A 20,552-nucleotide genomic window follows, 5' to 3' on the forward strand; every position below is an offset into this window, starting at 1 on the left:
ATATATATATATAATTATTTTATTTTTTTTTATTTTTATATATATATATAAAATTATTTTTTTTATTTTTATATATATATATATAAAATTATTATTTTTTAAAAACACAAGAACAAGATTAGAGGATGACAAAATGTTCTGGCAGTTTGGCTGTAATGACGCGTAAGGTCGGCAGGTGGCAGCAGAGAGCGTCCACACTGGAAACGTACACCCTCTCTGAAGAAGAACGTCCCTGCCCCGCCCCCTCCGGCTCGTCGCGGTGCATGATGGTCAGGTAACCGGTGGTGGCAGCGGTGGTTGTTGATGTGTCCCTGTCCGCTGCCGCAATTCTACTCCCGGTTTCAGCTGCGTTTGCACCCCCGGTTCTCCTGTGATGGTGAAGAGACGAAGCGGCGGCAGCAGCAGCAGCAGCAGCGGCGGCGGCTGAGCTTCGGTCACAGGTAAAGAGCCCCTGCTGTCGTCCCCCGCGGACCCGCTTCTCTGCCCTGTGTGACAGAGGCGAGCTAACTAGCGAGCTAACTAGCTAGCTTGTCCCGGCTGAGCCTACGTGTAACCGCCGCTGTGTGACTCGGCGGTGACAACAACATTAGCCTTCGGCGCTAGCTTTCAGCGTCAGGGCCGCGGTTGTTTTGCACCTTTTCTGAGCTCTGTCACCGACGCCCGCGCTCGTACCCGCGTCCGTTTCGGCTGTCGTGCGGCTCTGCCTTCACTTCCGGCTCGGTGCCTTCAAAAGTTTGAACCGTTCGAGGCAACGATGACACCGGAGCTAGGCTAGGCTAGGCTAGGCTAAAGGTAGCTGGCTAGCGTCTGTCAGCGCTGACAGGCGCATCAGCGATTATGGGATGTTTCAGATTGATTATAAACTGAGGCAGAAGGCTGCTGGAAGTAGAGCTGAAACTTAAGATTATTTTAGTAATCGTTTTTAATGATTTCTTTGTTTATATGGAGCTAATGATCCTGAAAATACTCACATTAAAAACACTGAAAACAATCAGAAATCTTGTTTTAATAATGAAAACGCCATCAACGATTGAGATTGAATGGTTTTTGTTGTTACATGGAGCGAAGAAACCAGGAAGAATTCACATTTAAAAAGCTGGAAAATCATAAAACCTGTCAATAAAATAATAATCCCACTGATTATCTGATTAATATAGTAATAAATCAGATGTGGAACACCCTAAATGGGTCCAAAATGTGTTAAAAAATCGATAAAAAATAACCTGCTGCTGTGTGTGTATGTATATATATATATATATATATATATAGATAAAAATAAGTTTTTACTTTCACTTCTGCTTTTATCTGCAGCAGAAAATAAACTTCCTGTGTCGTGTAAAGTTTTCTTATGCGAGTGAGTCACAAGACACTATAAATACAATAATAGAATATAATGTACTGCTTATGACCTTAAAATGCAATTGTTACCTTTAACTTTCTGATAATTCCTGCTTTATTTCTTTAATTAAAGGAGATGTACGTGTGTCCAAATCTATATTTCCTGGACTTGTAAAGATGATTTTGGTTGATTCCGTTTTAGCTGGCCTCCTCGGAGGCGAGTCCCAATGCCATGGCCTCCAGCCGCGGCTCCTCCCTAGTGCCTCGCGGTGGAGGCCGAGATGGGATCTATCGCAAGGAGCAGGATCCCTCGCCGCCTCGGCGCCGGCCCGTCCGCTCCCTGCCCGACGTCTGCCCCAAAGAGCCCACGGGTGAGTGTGTCGGCGCGTGTTTACGTCACTGTCGTTGTTTTTAATCAACAATAATCTAGTCCGCTAAGCGTCAGGGCGGGGTTTCACCGCTCCAACACACCTGATTCACCGTTTGAATCAGGTGTGTTGGAGCAGGGAAACGCCTAAAACATGGAGGACGAGTGACAAAACCCTGCATCAGGGCTCTCTCTCACACCAAAGTCACTCACTCTCCCACACCAAAGCTCATAGAGAAAACCAGTGATTTTAACATCACAGCACACAGGAGTTCACAGGAGTTGTTGATCCACTGCTGCCTCCATCACTAACCTCAAATGTATTATTTTCTAAAATTCCGCTTTTAAAATATTTAATTAAGACTTAACTCAGTGACACAAAGTGACCACACGAGGCAGCAGTAGACCAGCAGCTCCTGTGTCCCTGTGAGCTAAAATCGCTGGTTTTCTCTTTGGGGTTTGGTGTGGGAGAGTGAGTGGTTGTTAACAGTGAAGACAAAGATGTGAACGTGTTCTTAAAGATATCGTAGACTTGGCTGACTAAATCTGACCAAAAGTCGCTATTTTTAATAACTGACAATTTTAACAATTTTGAATTTTTTCTTCTTAGAAAATCATTTTTTCATTGAAAAGTTCATTGTTTTTATTTTTTTTAATTGTTTGGTATGTATTTTGTTTATGTATATTTTTTTTATTGTGTTTTATTATGTGTATTTTTTTTATTAAATTTTTTTTAAACAGTTAAATTTGATCAAATGGATGCAAAAAAGAAAATTAGCTGAATTTATTTGCCAATAAATAAAATTAGACATTGTTTTTTGCTATTATTAAATAATAATAAAAAAAAATTAAGTTTCCTTTTTTTTTTATTAAGTAAATAAATAAATAATGAAATAATAATATATATTTTTTTTGTTTCCTTTTAAATTATTACTTAATTAAATGTTCATTTAATCGTTTTTGTTGACTCAGAATGAACAGCTCAGTCACTACAGTGCATCCCTTTAATACCCTAACCCATGCGTAGTAGAAGTATTTCTCATGACGACCACTGTACGAGTCCTTATTGATGCCATGTGGCTCCGCAGGCGGTGGGCGGGGCTTGTGCGACGGCCCGTCCGTGGTGGCGGAGCACGACCGCTGGACGGTGTACAGCTCCAAGGTCAACCTCCCCGCCGCGCTCAACGACCCGCGGCTCGCCAAGAGGGAGTCGGACTTCTTCACCAAAACCTGGGGGCTGGACTTCGCTGAGACGGAGGTGATGCCGTCGTTCTACCTGCCCAACATCGGCAGGGAGCACTTTGCAGCGTACCTGCAGGAGACGGCTCAGGTAAAGCTAAAAAGACCAAACCATTAAAGGGTTAGTTCATAGTTTCACTGTTTAGAATGTCAATATATTCTGGTTTCTTTGCGCCATAAAACAAAGAAATCATTACAACTGAATTACTTTGGTTTGTGGACAAAAATAAGACTTTTTTTTTTTTTACAATTTTAACTATTGTTTATTTAATCAATCAAGTTATTTGCCACTATTGTTGATCTCCAACATAATGGTTCCCTGTGTGAGGCTAATTAATATTTAAATATTTTTTTTAAATATTTAATTAATACAACACATAGCAATTTTTTGTTATTTTTTATCTGTCAATATTTTAATATTTAATAATAAAAAATATTAGTATTTGTGTTTTTATTATTAAATATTTTGAAAACATTATTAAATAATAATTAGCCTCACACAGGGCCCCAGTGACAATAATTTGATTTAATAAAAAATAACAATAATAATAATAATAAACAATAGTGGCAATCATTGGATTGATAAAAAAAAATATATTTTTTAATATTATTTATAAATTATTAAAAAAATGTTTTAAATAATAAAATATTAATTAGCCTCACACGGAGCAACATTATGTTGGGGGTTAACAATAGTAGTAGTAATAGTATAAAAAATTGATTGATAATTGTTTAAAAAAAAAAAAAAATTATTATGAAATATTTTGAAAAATTATTTTAATATTAGTAAACTTTAGATCGGGCACCATCCTGAAATCAGGGGAAAGACGATCAATCTCTGCCTTTAAAATCAGTCTAAATAATCTCTATAATTGACCTCGGTGTGGGTGTGTCAGGAATCCTGTCGGAGCTGTTTGGCCCCTCCCCTTTGTTCCCCTTTGTTCCCCTTTGTTCCCTTTTGTTCCACAGAATTGTTGTCGGATCAGATTCACGCGTTGTGTGTATTTAATGTTGCGTAAGCACATGTTAACCTCGCTGTTTGTTCAAAGATCGTCAAACCGTTTTAATCCCGTTTAAATAAGTGTGTAACGATTGTTTGTGTGTCTGTCAGTGACCACTGTAACTCGACAAAGAGACGCACAAACCCGTCACGAGTGAAACCGGTTAGTGTCTATTTTTACAATGTGTCGGCTGCTTCTGCTCGGGTTATTTCCTCCTTTGGTTTTCACAGCGACGTTGAAAATGATACAGCACAATGCACGCGTTTGGCGCCACCTTCAGGTCACTGTCCTTTCCCAGTCGGTATGGTACACGAGAAGTTTCCTTTTATTTTTATTTAATTATAAAATAAATAAATAATAATAGTAAAAAACTTTCCTTTTATTTTTTTATTATTTATTAAATAAATAATTAAATAATAATAATTAAATAAATAAAACATGTGTTTCCTTTTATTTATTTAATTAATTAATTAATTAAATAATTAAATAATAAATAAAAAAAGTTTCTTTTTATTTATTTATTTTTATTTCATTATTAAATAATTAATTAAATAATAAATAAAAAAATAAGTTTCCTTTTATTTTTTTATTTCATTATTAAATAAATAATTAAATAATAATAATAAAATAATAATAAAAAAAAAATTTGTTTCCTTAAATTATTACTTTATTTAATGTTCATTTAATCGTTTTTGTTGTCTCAGAATGAACAGAGTGCAGCGTCATGTTACCTCAGGTATTTTTACAGAAACGACAAAAAGGAAACGGAATGTTTCCAAAATGAAGCCGGTTTGTTCTTTTCATACTTGCTGAAATATATGGGAAACAAATATTTATATATATATATATATATATATATATATAAACAAAGACTGTCGGACTGAGTCGAACCATGTCGTCTTATTTCTTGACTCCATTCTGAATCTTTTTCCCCCCATTTCTTCTCAGAGGGAAAAAATCCACGAACGCTGCAAAAGCATTTGTCCGAACAAAGACGACCTGGACGCCATCTCCAGCATCACCACCAACCACGGTATCCATTATTCACCTGCAGCACGTGATCCCAACGTCAGCCATTTATCATGATATTTATGACGCTGACTGATTTTTCATTTATTTCCTCCCGAACAGAAAAGTCCAGAGCTGAGCTGGAACAAGTCCCAAAGGTAACGCGTCTACTCTGGACTCCGCTAACATAATGAGTCATCTGTCATAAAAATAACACTTTAATTCATTAATCCTAATCCTCTCTGTGTTTTTCCCCAGATCTTCATGAAGCCGGACTTTGCTCTGGAGGATCCGACCACCTTCAGCGCCGTCCTGCCCTGGTCTCACTTCAGCAGCTCTGGAGGGAAGAGCAGCCGCGACGTGGCCTCGTCCAAACTTCTGCAGGAGAAGGTGAGAAATGACAAGTGACACGTGGTACAGTCCAACGACGTGTAGCTAATATTATGAATAACGTTGTTTATCTCACTGAACACGTCGGGAATGCCGGAAAAACGTATAAACGACACGAAAATGTACTCACAAAACGTGACTTACTAATTATTATTGTTTGATCATTTTACGTAAAACAAGATATTAACGTCAACAAAACGTGACTTTATTTATTATTGTTTGATAATTTTACGAAAAACAAGTTATTAACGTCAACAAAACATGACTTTAATTCTTTTATTGTTTGATAATTTTACAGGAAACAAGTTACGAGCTTAAAAAAAATGTGACAAATTTTTGCGTGAAAATTTTACGGAAAACAAGTTTCTAGCGTCAAAAAATTAGACTTTAATTACTATTGTTTGATAATCGTACTGAAAACAAGTTGCTAGCGGCAACAAAAATTTACTTAAATTAATAGTGTTTGATAATTTTACAGAAAGTTACTAGCGTCAAAAACGTGACTTTAATTACGACTGTTTGCTAATTTTACGAAAAAACAAGTTACTAGCGTCAAAAAGCGTGACTTTAATAACAATTGTTTGACAATTTTACGGGAAACGAGTCAACATAATGTTACTTTAATTGCAAGTGTTAGATCATTTTACGGAAAACAAGTTACTAACGTCAAAAAAATGCGACTTTAATTATCGTTTGATAATTTTACTGAAAACGAGTTACTAGCTTCAAAAAACGTGACTTTGATAGTTTTACGGAAAACAACTTACAAACGTCAAAAAAACGTGACTAATTTTTGTTTGCTAATTTTATGGAAAACAAGTTACTAACGTAAGCAAAACGTTACTTTAATTACTATTGTTTGATAATTTTTACGGAAAACAAGTTACAATACTTGCAAATTTTACTAGAAACTATAATTTAGCATCACAGTGACTGAAAAGATGCAGCTCCCCCTTGTGGCACTTCAATGTAAATGAGTAGGACTGTATGTTGGCGAGCTACAGTGTTTTTAAGTAAATAGCCTTTTTATAGTGTCGCGTGATAAAGTTGTGATGATCGTCACGTACGTTGTCGTTGTTCCCCGCGTCTCCGCGGCTATAGCTGAGTCATTACCTGGACGTGGTGGAGGTTAGCATCGCCCGGCAGATCTCCCTGCGCTCGGACGCCTTCTTCCACGCCATGTCGTCGCAGCACGAGCTGCAGGACCAGCTGCAGGAGACGCAGCGCGCCGTGGCCGTCCTGCGGGGGCGCACCGCCGTCATGGACCGCGTCATGTGCCAGGGGCCGCTGCGCGCCCTGCGCACGGCGCTGACGCGCAACAACTGCGTGAAGCTGCACAACAAGCTGAAGCTGATGGCGGCGGTGCACCAGACGCAGCCCACGGTGCAGCTGCTGCTCTCCACCTCCGAGTTCGTGGGGGCGCTGGAGCTCATCGCCACCACCAAGGAGGTGCTGCAGCAGGAGCTGCAGGGAATCCACAGCTTCAGGTGAGAACGGCCCCTGAATCATGTTTGAAAACCACAGAAAGACCATGTTAGTAACATCTGGAACAAACGTCACCGTATTTACTAATGTTACAAAAGACAAAGCGCTAATTTCAGGAAAAAACAAGTCGCTAATGTCGCTAAACGTACCCGTGATCACGAATGTTTGCTCATCTTATCAATAAATATTGTTTTAGCGTGGATGAACAAAACACAGACTTTTAATTTGAAAACTACATGGTTGTGTTTTAGCTTAACGTGGATGAACAGAGACTTTTATTTTGAAAACTACATGGTTGTGTTTTAGCGTTGATGAACAGAAACAGAGACTTTTAATTTGAAAACTACATGGATGTGTTTTAGCGTGGATGAACAGAAAGACTTTTATTTTGAAAACTACATGGTTGTGTTTTAGCTTAACGTGGATGAACAGAGACTTTTAATTTGAAAACTACACGTTTGTGTTTTAGCGTGGATAAACAAAAACAGAGACTTTTATTTTGAAAACGGCACAGTTGTTTTAGCATAGATGAACAAAAACAGAGGCTTTTAATTTGAAAACTACAAGGTTGTGTTTGAGCGTGGATGAACAAAAACAGAGGCTTTTAATTTGAAAACGGCACAGTTGTTTTAGCATAGATTAACAAAAGCAGAGGCTTTTAATTTGAAAAGTACACAGTTGTATTTTAGCATCAAACAAAAACAGAGACTTTTAATTTGAAAACTGCATGGTTGTGTTTTAGCGTGGATGAACAAAAAGGGAGACTTTTAATTTGAAAATTACACTAACGTTTTAGCGTCAAACAAAAACAGACTTTTAATTTGAAAAGTACAAAGTAGTATTTTAGCGTCAAACAGAGACTTTTAATTTGAAAACTACAAAGTAGTGTTTTAGCGTCAAACAAAAACAGACTTTTAATTTGAAAACTAAAAGGCTGTGTTTTAGCGTGGATGAACAGAAACACAGACTTTTATTTTGAAAACTACACGGTTGTGTTTTAGCGTGGATGAACAGAAACACAGACTAACAGATATGTTGTTGATTGTGTTTGTAAACAAACCATGTGCCCTCCCCCCCCCCCCCCCCCCCCAGACACCTGGGCTCTCAGCTGTGTGAGCTGGAGAAGCTGATCGACAAGATGATGGTGGAGGACTTCAGCATGTACGCCCGCAGTGACCTGAGCCGCAGTCTGAGAGACGAGCCCCTGGTCCTGGAGAAGGTCTGCACACACACACACACACACACACACACACACACACACACACACACACACACACACACACACACACACACACACACACACTGTGTCACATCATATTTAACAGATGCTGCCTGTGTCCGTCACAGGTGCACACACCAAACGCTGTTTCCCAGAAGGTGACACTCAGACACACACACACACACCTGTGAAAAATCACATGATTTTAAATTGATGAAATCATCTCTGGTGCAGAAATCCTTGGGGTCGTGATCAGTGGGTGTTGGTGTCTTCAAATTGGACGTTTGACTTTGTGTTTTACGAATGTTTGTTTTGTTTATTTTTGTTCAAAATAAACGTGCCATTTGTCAGTCCATTGAAAACCAAAAAAAAAAGGCTGGAATTTTCAAAATAAAAGCATCAGTTTCTGTTGCCCACCCACGCGCAAACACAGCCACAGAGTTTTCAAATTAAAAGTCCCAGCTTCTGTTCATCTGGGCTAAAACACAACATTGTAATTTTCAAATTAAAAGTCCCAGCTTCTGTTCATCTGGGCTAAAACACAACATTGTAATTTTCAAATTAAAAGCCTCTGTTTTTGTTCATCTACGCTAAAACACAACACTGCTGTTTTCAAATTAAAAGTCTCCGTTTGTTTGACGCTAAAACACAACCTTGTAGTTTTCAAATTAAAAGTCTCTGTTTTTGTTTGACGCTAAAACACAACCTTGTAGTTTTCAAAATAAAAGTCTGCTTTTGTTTGACGCTAAAACACAACTTTGTAGTTTTCAAATTAAAAGTCTCTGTTTTTGTTTGACGCTAAAACACAACCTTGTAGTTTTCAAAATAAAAGTCTGCTTTTGTTTGACGCTAAAACACAACCTTGTAGTTTTCAAATTAAAAGTCTCTGTTTTTGTTAATCACCGTTAGAACACAACAATGTAGTTTACAAATTAAAGTCTCTGTTTGACGCTAAAATGCAACTTTGTAGTTTTCAAATTAAAAGTCTCTATTTTTGTTAATCCATGCTAAAACACAAACTTGTAGTTTTCAAATGATAAGTCTCTGTTTATGTTTGACCCTAAAATACAACTTTGTAGTTTTCAAATTAAAAGTCTCCGTTTATGTTTGACCCTAAAATACAACTTTGTAGTTTTCAAATTAAAAGTCTCCATTTTTGTTTGACCCTAAAACACAGCCTTGTCGTTTTCAAATTAAAAGTCTCTGTTTTTGTTCATCCACGTTAAAACACAATGTTGTAGTTTTCAAATTAAAAGTCTCCGTTTTTGTTTATCCACGCTAAAACACAACCTTGTATTTTTCAAATTAAAAGCCTTTTAAAAACAACAAAGTAATAAAAACTTTAATGAACTGAGAACTTTAAATAACTTGAAGGCACCATTTTCTTCTCTTTTTGTTTCCTTGAATGAGCTCAATGTTAATTGATTTCAAATCAGATGTTCATTAAATTGATGATTTGTGATCATGATCATGTTGACGGGTTTCTTTTTTTAAATTTCACCCTCTCTTATTTTGAAGGAGCGTCTGGAGTCGCTGGTGTTCGGTCTGCTCCGACAGAGGAAGCTGGACTTTCTGGACATTTACAGCGATGAGATGATCTTGGCTGCGAAAGTCATCGTGAGTCAGGTACGACGGCGACGTTCACCCCTCTGTTCTGAACTGATCACCGATCAATAACCGATCAATAACTGTGTGCGTGTGTGTTCACAGTGTGTGGCAGAGTGTGTTTTGCACATCGAAGAAATCGACACAGAAGCCGTCACAAAGTGAGTAAAGGTGTGAACGTGGTTTTTTCAACAGGAAGTAGATCTGGAGTTTGTTGCTTAGCAACGGAAAGCCCTAAAGAGGCGGAGCAGGGGAGTGGAAAAAGAGGCGGAGCTTCCGCTTACAGGAAGCGTTTGATTCATTGGCTTTTCCGTTTGTATATTTTTCAAAATAAGAGTGATATTCGGCCGTCCACGTGACAACAAATCTCTATAATTGTCAAAATAAAAGCCTCTGTTTCTGTTCTTCTTTTCAAAATAAGTCATGTTTTGTCCGTCCACACGCAAATAGAACACCCGTAATTTTCAAAATAAAAGATCTTGTTTGTGTTGGTGTACATAGAAACAGAAACTTTTAGTTTGACAATTCCAGGATTTTGTTTCCGTTTGTCTGCACTTCCTATATAGCCCTGGAGATTTCAAAATAAAAGTCGTAGTTTCTGTTCATTCATGCTTAAATACAACCCTGGAAATGTCAAAATAAAAGTCTCTGTTTCCATTTGTCCACACTTGAAACTTAAAATTATGGGTGTTCTATTTTTTTAATCCACACGGAAATGGAACACCCACAATTTTCAAAATAAAATATCTTTTTTGTATTTGTGCACATGGAAATAAAATCCTGGAGTTTTCAAAATAAAAGTCTCAGTTTCTATTCAGCCATGCTTAATTTCAAATCCTGGAGTTTTTTTTATCCACACGAAAATAGAACACCCACAATTTTCAAAATAAAATATATTTTTTTCTATTTGTGCACATGGAAATGAAATCCATGAATTGTCAAAATAAAAGTCTTGATTTCCGTTTGTCACCAAAAGAAAAGTTCAAATTCCTGTTCATTTACGTCAGGGGTCACCAACCTTTTTGAGATGAGAGCTACCTTAAGGGTAAAAAATAATATGGAGGGCTACCATATAATATTTTTTTGTTTGTTTACCATTTAAATGATTAATATTATGCATTAAACTGCATACACATTCATTCCAGTGCTTACTCCTAACGATTACCAGTTTTTATAAACGATATCAAAGATATTTTACTGAGCAATCATACGGATACATGCAAGTGAGGTGAAGTGAAGTGAGCCCGCGGGCAGGCTACCAGGTGCCCGCGGGCACCACGTTGGTGACCCCTGATTTACGTTATAACAGCCCCGCGGTTTACAAAATAAAAGTCTCCGTTTCTTTACATCTGGACAAAACCAACAACGCTGGAGTTTTCCCAAAATAAGTTTTTGTTTGTACCCTACAGTTTTCCAAAAAAAAAAAAAAAAAAAAAAAACAGAACCTGGAATTTTCAAAATAAAAGTCCCTCGCTTTCTGTCCAAGTTTAAAATTCAACCCTGGAGTTTTCAAAATAAAAAGGCAGCATGCTTTGTAAAGTCTCAAGTTATAGAGGCTGGAAAAGTGAGCGTTGTTGTGTAACCATAGCAACAGTGACAAGTTTGAAAGCTAATGTGTGTGTGTGTGTGTTGACAGGTTAGCTGAGCAGATGCGTCTGATGACGTTCCCTCAGTGGTTTGAGCTGCTGAAAAACGTCTTTGACAGTTTCCTTCTGTTTCTGCAAAGAATCAAGGTGAGTCGGCGCGCGCACACACACATTCTTGTACTTGCTGCATACTGAGGACCAGCATTTCCACTTTATAAATCAACACAAATACAAATATCTACTTCATGAACAACATCTACAAAGAACTACTGGTTGCAGTACCATAAAATGTCTGCGGGTGGAGCCCCAGAGCAGAAAGGGCTGGAATTTTTTTTTGAGTTTAAAAAAAAAAAAAATGTTGGTCCAAAATTTGACAAAACCATCATACTATAGTATATCGTTCAAAATGTGAAAAAAAAAATTTACCCAAAATTTTTACCCAAAATTTGACAAATCGTCATACTATACAATGTCGACCGAAATTTTAAAAAAAAATTTTACCCAAAATTTTTACCCAAAATTTGACAAATCGTCATACTATACAATGTCGACCGAAATTAAAAAAAGAAATTTACCCAAAATTTTGGACCAACATTTTTGGCTCAATTTTTTTTTTAAATGTTGGTTTCCTAAATTTGACAAAAACGTCATACTATAGTATATCGTTCAAAATGTGAAAAAAAAATTTTACCCAAAATTTTTACCCAAAATTTGACAAATCGTCATACTATACAATGTCGACCGAAATTTAAAAAAAAAATTTTACCCAAAATTTTTACCCAAAATTTGACAAATCGTCATACTATACAATGTCGACCGAAATTAAAAAAAAAATTTACCCAAAATTTTGGACCAACATTTTTGGCTCAATTTTTTTTTTAAATGTTGGTTTCCTAAATTTGACAAAAACGTCATACTATAGTATATCGTTCAAAATGTGAAAAAAAAAATTTACCCAAAATTTTTACCCAAAATTTGACAAATCGTCATACTATACAATGTCGACCGAAATTTAAAAAAAAAATTTTACCCAAAATTTTTACCCAAAATTTGACAAATCGTCATACTATACAATGTCGACCGAAATTAAAAAAAAAATTTACCCAAAATTTTGGACCAACATTTTTGGGTCAATTTTTTTTTTAAATGTTGGTTTCCTAAATTTGACAAAAACGTCATACTATACTTTGTCGTGCAAAATTTGAACAAATCTTTGACAAAAAAAATATGGTCCAAAATTTGACAAAAAAAATTTGTTCCAACATTTGACAAAAAAAAATTTTCTCCAAAATTTGACAAAAAAAATTTGGTCCAAAATTTGACAAAAAAGTCATATTATACTATGTTGTCCAAAGTTTGATTTTTTTTTTTTTTTTTTTTTTACAAATTGAGTATAGCATGTTATAGCAACCTAAGGAAGTGATTTCAATGAAAACAAAGTGAGGACCGGCCAAAATGTCCTCACTTCGTAAAAATGACCTCACTTTGTTGGTTAAAAACCCTCATTGGTCCTCAGTATGCCGCAAGTACAAGAACACACACACACACACCTCATCATAAATCACTGTTATTAACGTTATTCTCGTTCTCGTGTGTGTGTCAGGCAACTCTGAGCGTGATCAGAAACGTCCTTCTGGAGGTTCTCAACTCCAACCAGAAGACCCGGCTCCTGGAGGAGGTGACCTCAGGACACCGGTCGTCCCCCGACCCGGCGTCCCTGCAGGGGGAGGCGGAGCTGGCCTACCTCACCCACGAGGGTCTGTTCATCAGCGACGCTCTGAACGAGGCGCAGCAGCAGCAGCAGCAGCAGCAGCAGCAGGATCAGAGCTCCAGGATCCAGCAGGCTCCGCCCACAGTGGCGGTCGACTCGGGAACCACGGAGAGCTTCGTCATGTAAGAACACCAAAGTCCCTCACTCTCCCACACCAAAGTCACTCACTCACCAAAGCCACTCACTCTCCCACACCAAAGTCACTCACTCTCCCACACCAAAGCCACTCACTCTCCCACACCAAAGTCACTCACTCTCCTCACACCAAAGTCACTCACTCTCCCACACCAAAGTCACTCACTCTGCCACACCAGAGTCACTCACTCTCCCACACCAAAGTCACTCACTCTCCCACACCAAAGTCACTCACTCTCCCACACCAAAGTCACTCACTCTCCCACACCAAAGTCACTCACTCTCCCACACCGAAGTCACTCACTCTCCCACACCGAAGTCACTCACTCTCCCACACCGAAGTCACTCACTCTGCCACACCAGTCACTCACTCTCCCACACCAAAGTCACTCACTCTCCCACACAGAACAGTCACTCACTCTCCCACACCAAAGTCACTCACTCTCCCACACAGAACAGTCACTCACTCTCCCACACAGAACAGTCACTCACTCTCCCACACCAAAGTCACTCACTCTCCCACACAGAACAGTCACTCACTCTCCCACACACACCAAAGTCACTCACTCTCCCACACAGAACAAAGTCACTCACTCTCCCACACAGAACAAAGTCACTCACTCTCCCACACCAAAGTCTCCATTTCCATTTGTCCACACTTCAAATTTAGCCCAGGAGTTTTCAAAATAAAACTCTCTGTTTTTATTATTCCAAGCTGAAACGCAACCCTGGAGTTTTCAAAATAAAAGTCTTCGTTTCTGTTCATTCATGCTCAAATACAACACATACATACAATCAGTTTCCTGTTGTTAAAGTGTGTTTAACAGTGAGATAAAGACGTGAACATGTTCTTAAAGACGTCGTAGACTTAAACTAAAGTATATTTCATGTAATTATTGTAGTAGTTAAAGGTACAGTGTGTGAAATGTAAGCGTGTTTTTGATCAAACGCTCTCCGTGTTTTGTGTCCAGCTCCGGTGAACACGTGATGCCGACCGAGTCGGAGATGAACCGCGTCGTCGCCGGCGCGCGGGAGCTGCTGCACGCCGCGTCCGACATCAGCCACGACCGCTGCGTCAAAGTCCTCACGGCCAGAGCCAAGGTTGGTTTTTAACCGTCGCTCGCTCGCGTCGCCCGAAACGCAGAGTTAGCGTTAGCGCTAACGTTTGTCTCCTCCTCCTCGTCCCCCCGACAGGACGGCTCCCTGGAGCGCCTGAGCTCGGCCGAGTTCGTGTCCCTGTCGCAGGCGGTGGACGCGTTCGTCAGGGACACGGAGGAGCTGTGCGGCAGGCGCAGCGTCTCCCTGCGGGGGGCGCTGCAGAGCCAGGCCAACCGCTTCGTCCACCGCTTCCACGAGGAGCGCAAGACCAAACTCAGGTGAGGAAATCGTGAGGAACGCGATGTTGATGTCGTCGTGGTTCTGAAGGAGATCAGGTCGTGATGAGATCAGGTCAAAGGTCAGAGGTCAGAGGTCAAAGGTCAAATGTCTTTTCTCTCACAGTCTCCTCCTGGACAACGAGCGATGGAAACAGGCCGAGGTTCCCGCGGAGTTTCAGGAGCTCGTCAACTCCATCGCAGACGGCAGAATATCACTGCCTGAACGCAAGACGCCAGGTATCTGAAACAAAAGTTTTAAAAAAGTCGTATGTAAAGTAAAGGATTTGAACGTATTGCTAAGGATTTCGTACGTAAAGTATTTTCACGTATTGTAAGGTGGTGTATTATGTTCATAAAGGATTTTGTACATAAGGTATTTCATATATAAAGTAAAGGATTTTGTACGTAAAGGATTTCGTTTGTAAAGGATTTTGACGTATCGTTAAGTAAAGGAATGTGTGCGTAAAGTAAAGGATTTTGACGTATTGTAAAGTGAAGGATTTCATATGTAAAGGATTTTGACGTATCGTAAAGGATTTCGAACGTATGTAAAGGATTTCAAACGTATTGTAAAGTGAAGGATTTTGTACATAAGGTATTCCGTATATAAAGTAAAGGATTTTGTAAGTAAAGTAAAGGATTTTGATCTTTCGCAAAGTAAAGGATATCATACGTAAAGTAAAGGAATTTGACGTATTGTGAAGTAAAGGAATTTGTACGTAAAAGTGAAGGATCTTGACGTATTGTAAAGTAAAGGAATTTGACGTATCATAAAGTGAAGGATTTTGTGAGTAAAGGATATTGACGTATGTAAAGGATTTCGTACGTAAAGGATTTAGAAGAATTGTAAAGTGAAAGATTTTGTACGTAAGGTATTCCGTATATAAAGTGAAGGATTTGGACGTATCTCAAAGTAAAGGATGTAAGTAAAGTAAAGGAATTTGACGTATCGTTAAGTAAAGGAATTTGTACATAAAGGATTTTGTAAGTATTGTTAATCATTTTGTACGTAAACCAAGCGATTTTGTACGTAAAGGATTTAGTACGTGAAGTATTTAGACGTATCGTAAAGTAAAGGATTTGTATGTAGAAGATTTCATACATGAAGGATTTTATACGTAAAGTAAAGGGCTTTGACGTATCATAAAGGATTTTGTACGTAAAGTAGTATGACGTATCGTAAAGTGAAGGATTTTGTACGTAAAGTGAAAAGTTCTTGAATACGAGGACCTGCGACGTTTCCAAACACTCGACTGTAACCGTTTGTCTTCCTCCTGCAGGTCCAGACGACAGGAAACCCGCAGAGTTTCTGCTCGTCAACGGACAAAAATACGCCGTCGTCGGGTAAACGTTTACGATGTTTTTACGATCAATGCTAATGTTTGTATTTGTTTATCCGACATTTGTGTCTGAAATCCTCCGTCGTCCTCTTTCTTCAGGACGGTTCTGCTGCTCATCCGGATCTTTCTGGAATACTGTCAGTGCGTCAACGACATCCCGTCCATCGCCACAGACATGCTAACGCGTCTGTCCGACCTCCTCAAGGTCACGACCTGCACTCACGCACACTGCTTTTGACACAATGTAACACAAAGTGTGACAGGAAGTGAGGATATGACAAGTGTTTAGTGGTTATTGTAAACAATTATGTAAATGAGGAAGAGATTTTATTCTATACGTTAAGTAAAAGATTGCGTACATGAAGGAATTAGTACGTAAAGTAAAGGATTTTGACATATATCATAAAGTAACGGATTTTAAACGTGAAGGATTTTGATGTATCGTAAAGTAAAGGAATTTGATGTTACGTGAAGTAAAGGATTTTGTACGTTAAGTAAAGGATGTTGACGTATCGTATTGTTGGTACGCAAAGCATTTTGACGTATTGTAAAGTAAAGGGTTTAGACATCGTAAAGGATTTCGTACGTAGAGGATTTTGATGTATCGTGAATGATGTAGACTTATCGTAAATTGAAGGATTTAGTACGTAAAATAATTTAGACATGGTTAAGGATTTCTTACGTAAAGGATTTCATACGTAAGGTAAAGGATTTGAACATATCGTAAAGTATAAAGGATTTCTTACGTAAAATGAAGGATTTGAACATATTGTAAAGTAAAGGATTTCATACGTAAAGTAAAGGATATCTTACGTAAAGTAAAGGATTTCTTACGTAAAGTGAAGGATTTCTTACGTAAAGTAAAGGATTTGGACATATCGTAAAGTATAAAGGATTTCTTACGTAAAGTGAAGGATTTCATACGTAAAGTAAAGGATTTGAACATATCGTAAAGTAAAGGATTTCATCCGTAAAGGATTTTGACGTATGGTTAAGTGAAGGATTTAGTACGTAAACAATTCCCTACGTAAAATAAAGGACTTTGATGTCCCGTAAAGGATTTTGTACGTAAAGAATTTCGATGCTTCGTGAAGGATTTCGTACGTACGGTAATTGTTTAGAGTAAAAGTATAAACGTAGTTTATGGCTTTAAGATGACATCATAAAACACACGACTGTACGTGTATTCACAGTTATTCATGTATTTTAAACGTGACTCCGCCCCCTGGGCGTGTCTCTCTGCAGCACTTCAACTCTCGCAGCTGTCAGCTGGTTCTGGGCGCCGGAGCGCTGCAGGTCGTCGGACTGAAGACCATCACAACCAAAAACCTCGGTATGCTAGCACACACACACACACACACTCCTGTATGAGTGTCTTTGTGAGGACGTATGAACGCTAACGTGTGTGTGTGTGTGTGTGTAGCATTAGCCTCCCGCTGCCTGCAGCTGGTCGTTCACTACATTCCCGTCATCAGAAGTCACTTTGAGACCAAACTACAGCCCAAACAGTTCAGCGTCCTGCGACACTTTGACCACATCACCAAGGTAACGCACTGACACACACACACACACACACTCACTCTTGTACCTGCTGCCATACTGAGGACTGTGTTGCTGGAAAAGTGAGGACCAGCATTTCCACTTTATAAATCAACACAATTACAAATATCTACTTCATGAATCACATATATAAGGAACTACTGGTTGCAGTACCATAAAATGTCTGTAGGTGGAGCCCCAGAGCAAAAAGGGCAGGAAAACTTTTTTGATGTTTTTTTTTTTTGTGTTGTAATTTTTGGTCCAAAATGTGATAAAAACGTCATACTATACTATGTCGTCCAAAAGTAGACAAGAAATTAGAAAAAAAAATATTGGCCCAAAATTTGACAAAAGTCATACTATACCACGTCGTCCAAAATAGGGCAAAAAATGTGAAAAAAAAATTTGGTCCCAAATTTGACAAAAAAGTCATATTATACTATGTCGTCGGAAAAATAAAAAAAATCCCAAAATTTTTTTGGTCCAAAATGTGACAAAATATTCATACTGTAGTATATCGTCCAAAATTAGGTAAAAAAAATTGGAAAAATGTTTGGCCCAAAATTTGACAAAAAAGTCATATTATACTATGTCGTCCAAAATAAAATAAAAAATCCCCCCCAAAAATTTGGTCCAAAATTTGACCAAAAAGTCATACTATACTATGTGTTTTTTTGTTTTTTTACAAATTGAGTACAGCATAACAACCTAAGGAAGTGATTTCAATGGAAACAAAGTGAGGACCGGCAAAAATGTCTTCACTCTGTAAAAATGACCTCACTTTGTTGGTTAAAAACCCTCACTGGTCCTCAGTATGCCGCAAGTACAAGAACACACACACACACACACACACAGCAGAAAAGAAAGACTTGAGCTGTTTAATGATGTAATCTGTAATGGTATGGTCCAGGACTACAACGACCACATCTCAGAGATCTCTGCTAAGCTGGTGGCCATCATGGACAGTCTGTTTGAGAAGGTTCTGTCAAAGGTAAACGGACTCGGTTTAAGTCTACGATGTTTTTAAGAACGTGTTCACGTCTTTAACCTCAGTGTAAAACCGAAGTTTGTAAACCACTCACTCTGCCACACCAAAGTCCATAGAGAAAAACAGTGACCAGTAACTGACAATGTCTGATTTTGTAAAGTTTGGCTTTAAAAAAACTGCAGTGACACAAAGTGACCACACGAGGGCAGCAGAGGACCAGCAGCTCATGTGTCCATGTGAGCTGAAGTCACTGATTTTGTCGATGGGCTTTGGTGTGGGAGAGTGAGCGGGTTAACAAACTTCCGATTTCCTTGTTTAAAACATTTTTTTCATCAGCGGATAGCCACGCCTCTTTGTTGTTGTTGTTTATTTTGTTGTTGTTGTCGTCGTTTGTGCTCAGTACGAAGTCAAAGCTCCGATGCCGTCGTCGTGTTTCAGAAACGTCTGTAAACAGATGGCGAAGATGCACGAGGCCATTTGTGACCTGTTACCTGAGGAGCAGACTCGGGTCAGTGTGTTGTTGTTGTTGTTGTTGTTGTTGTTGTTGTTGTTGTTGTTGTGGAGACTCCGCCCCTCTGACGTAAAAGTGTTCCCTCGCACACAGATGTTGTTCCTGAGAATCAACGCTAGCTTCAAACTGCACCTGAAGAGGCAGCTGTGTCGACTGGGCGTGGTCAACGACGGGGGACCGCAGCACGGGTACGCAGGCCGACGCCCACTTTTTGTTAGCATGCGTGACTACGTAGTCACGATATTTTTTTTTTGTGCGTTTTTACGCTAAGACATTTTGACCACATTTAGTAAAGTTTTACTGCATGTTTGTACGTTGTTGAAAAGGATTAGTACGTACAGGATTTCGTAAATAAAGTGAAGGGTTTTCACGTATTGTAGAGCAAAGGTTTTTGTACGTAAAGGATTTGAACGTATAGTATGTAAAGTATTTAGTACGTACAGTAATGTAGTGCTTTGTTTTATTGCGTTAAGTATGTGTTGACATGATTTAACGTGATTTTCTTCGTATATATATCAGCTGATTTAAGTCCGATCAAACGTGCTAACACGTGTTTTGTGCGTTTTCCAGGCTGGTCGTGGTCGACGTGGCGTTTTTCACGGAGAACGTTCAGGTTCTGCGTAGCCTCGAGCGTCTCGACCTGAACATGGTGGAGATTTGGGAGCAGAAGAGGTGATGGGCGGAGTCTGGACGATGATGTCATCGGAGGAGCAGGAAGAAACTCTGTGGGACCAAAAACGTCAAAACTGGAGAGGAGGCGCGACGCGTCGGAACTTCCCCCTCCTCCGAGAACAAGTTCCACCTTAAAAAGACTAAATAAAGGAAATCACCTGAAGCCTCCTTAAGAACTGGCCCCGCCTCCACTGTGCAATCGTACGCAAAGTCTCGTAACTTACTAGCGATGGTTTTCGTGTGCGGAGAAAGGCGGGTAATTTATTGTCGTTTTAAGCTGAAGGGATTTGTCGCAGCTTTTAGCGACAAATCTAAGGTGGAAGTAAATGTTGGCTCCGCCTCCTCACTTGATTATTTTTTTCGTTAACTGTGGCCGAAGAAAAACGGTTCTTTGGATTTTAATAAATTGAGAGCAGAAGATTTTTCCGGGACTTCCTGTGTGCAAGAGTTTATTTTCCCTGGACTGTGAACGCATCAGCGACTTCCTGTTACCAAAGTAAAAGCCTTTAATTTAAGTCTTTGGTTTGATCGTGATTTGGCGGGACGACTAATCTGAAACGTCGGCCGTTTAACGTACGAAATGTCGGAGTAAAGAACAATCGGGAGACAGACTTTGATTTAAATCACCACGGTAACGGGGACAGCGGCGCCCTCTTCAGGTCTTTCCTTGTACTGCATTAATAATGAGTGAGAGATGATTTGATTGTGTGAAAGCAAACTTTATTATCCTGAGATGACTGTGGCCACTGCGGGCTTCCGTACGTCGGGGTCGTGTGTTTGTGTGTGTGTGGAATAAAACGATGATGAAGCTACGTGTTTTTTCCTCCGTTTGTTATTGTTTTTAATTTGTTAAAGTTGTTGTGGCGTCACAATGTTTATCTGAAAGCCGTTTGATTTCTGTGTGCAATTGTGACGATGTTAAGTTTGATTAAGTGTTACCTTTAAAGTCAGGTGTAAAATGTGGTTGTGGAATCTGAGTGCA

The 20,552-nt window shown here is 39.0% G+C and overlaps 1 protein-coding gene across 1 annotated transcript; it reads left to right on the forward strand.

Moving 5' to 3' along the window:
- The first annotated feature begins 299 nt into the window (after positions 1-299).
- Positions 300-20,278, forward strand: vps54 (VPS54 subunit of GARP complex). The gene is made up of 23 exons (XM_083905828.1): positions 300-440; positions 1,541-1,709; positions 2,794-3,035; positions 4,894-4,978; positions 5,077-5,111; positions 5,212-5,343; positions 6,445-6,830; positions 7,921-8,047; positions 9,566-9,673; positions 9,758-9,813; positions 11,289-11,385; positions 12,842-13,131; positions 14,116-14,245; positions 14,339-14,520; positions 14,645-14,757; positions 15,801-15,864; positions 15,960-16,065; positions 17,106-17,193; positions 17,284-17,405; positions 18,310-18,390; positions 18,788-18,895; positions 18,992-19,086; positions 19,469-20,278. Exons 2-23 carry the CDS (start codon positions 1,571-1,573, stop codon positions 19,572-19,574), a joined length of 2,892 nt encoding a protein of 963 aa, XP_083761954.1. The 5' UTR covers positions 300-440; positions 1,541-1,570; the 3' UTR covers positions 19,575-20,278.
- Positions 20,279-20,552: the final 274 nt, after the last annotated feature.

The sequence above is a fragment of the Microchirus variegatus genome, assembly GCF_963457635.1.
Source record: "Microchirus variegatus genome assembly, chromosome: 19".
NCBI lineage: Eukaryota > Metazoa > Chordata > Actinopteri > Pleuronectiformes > Soleidae > Microchirus > Microchirus variegatus.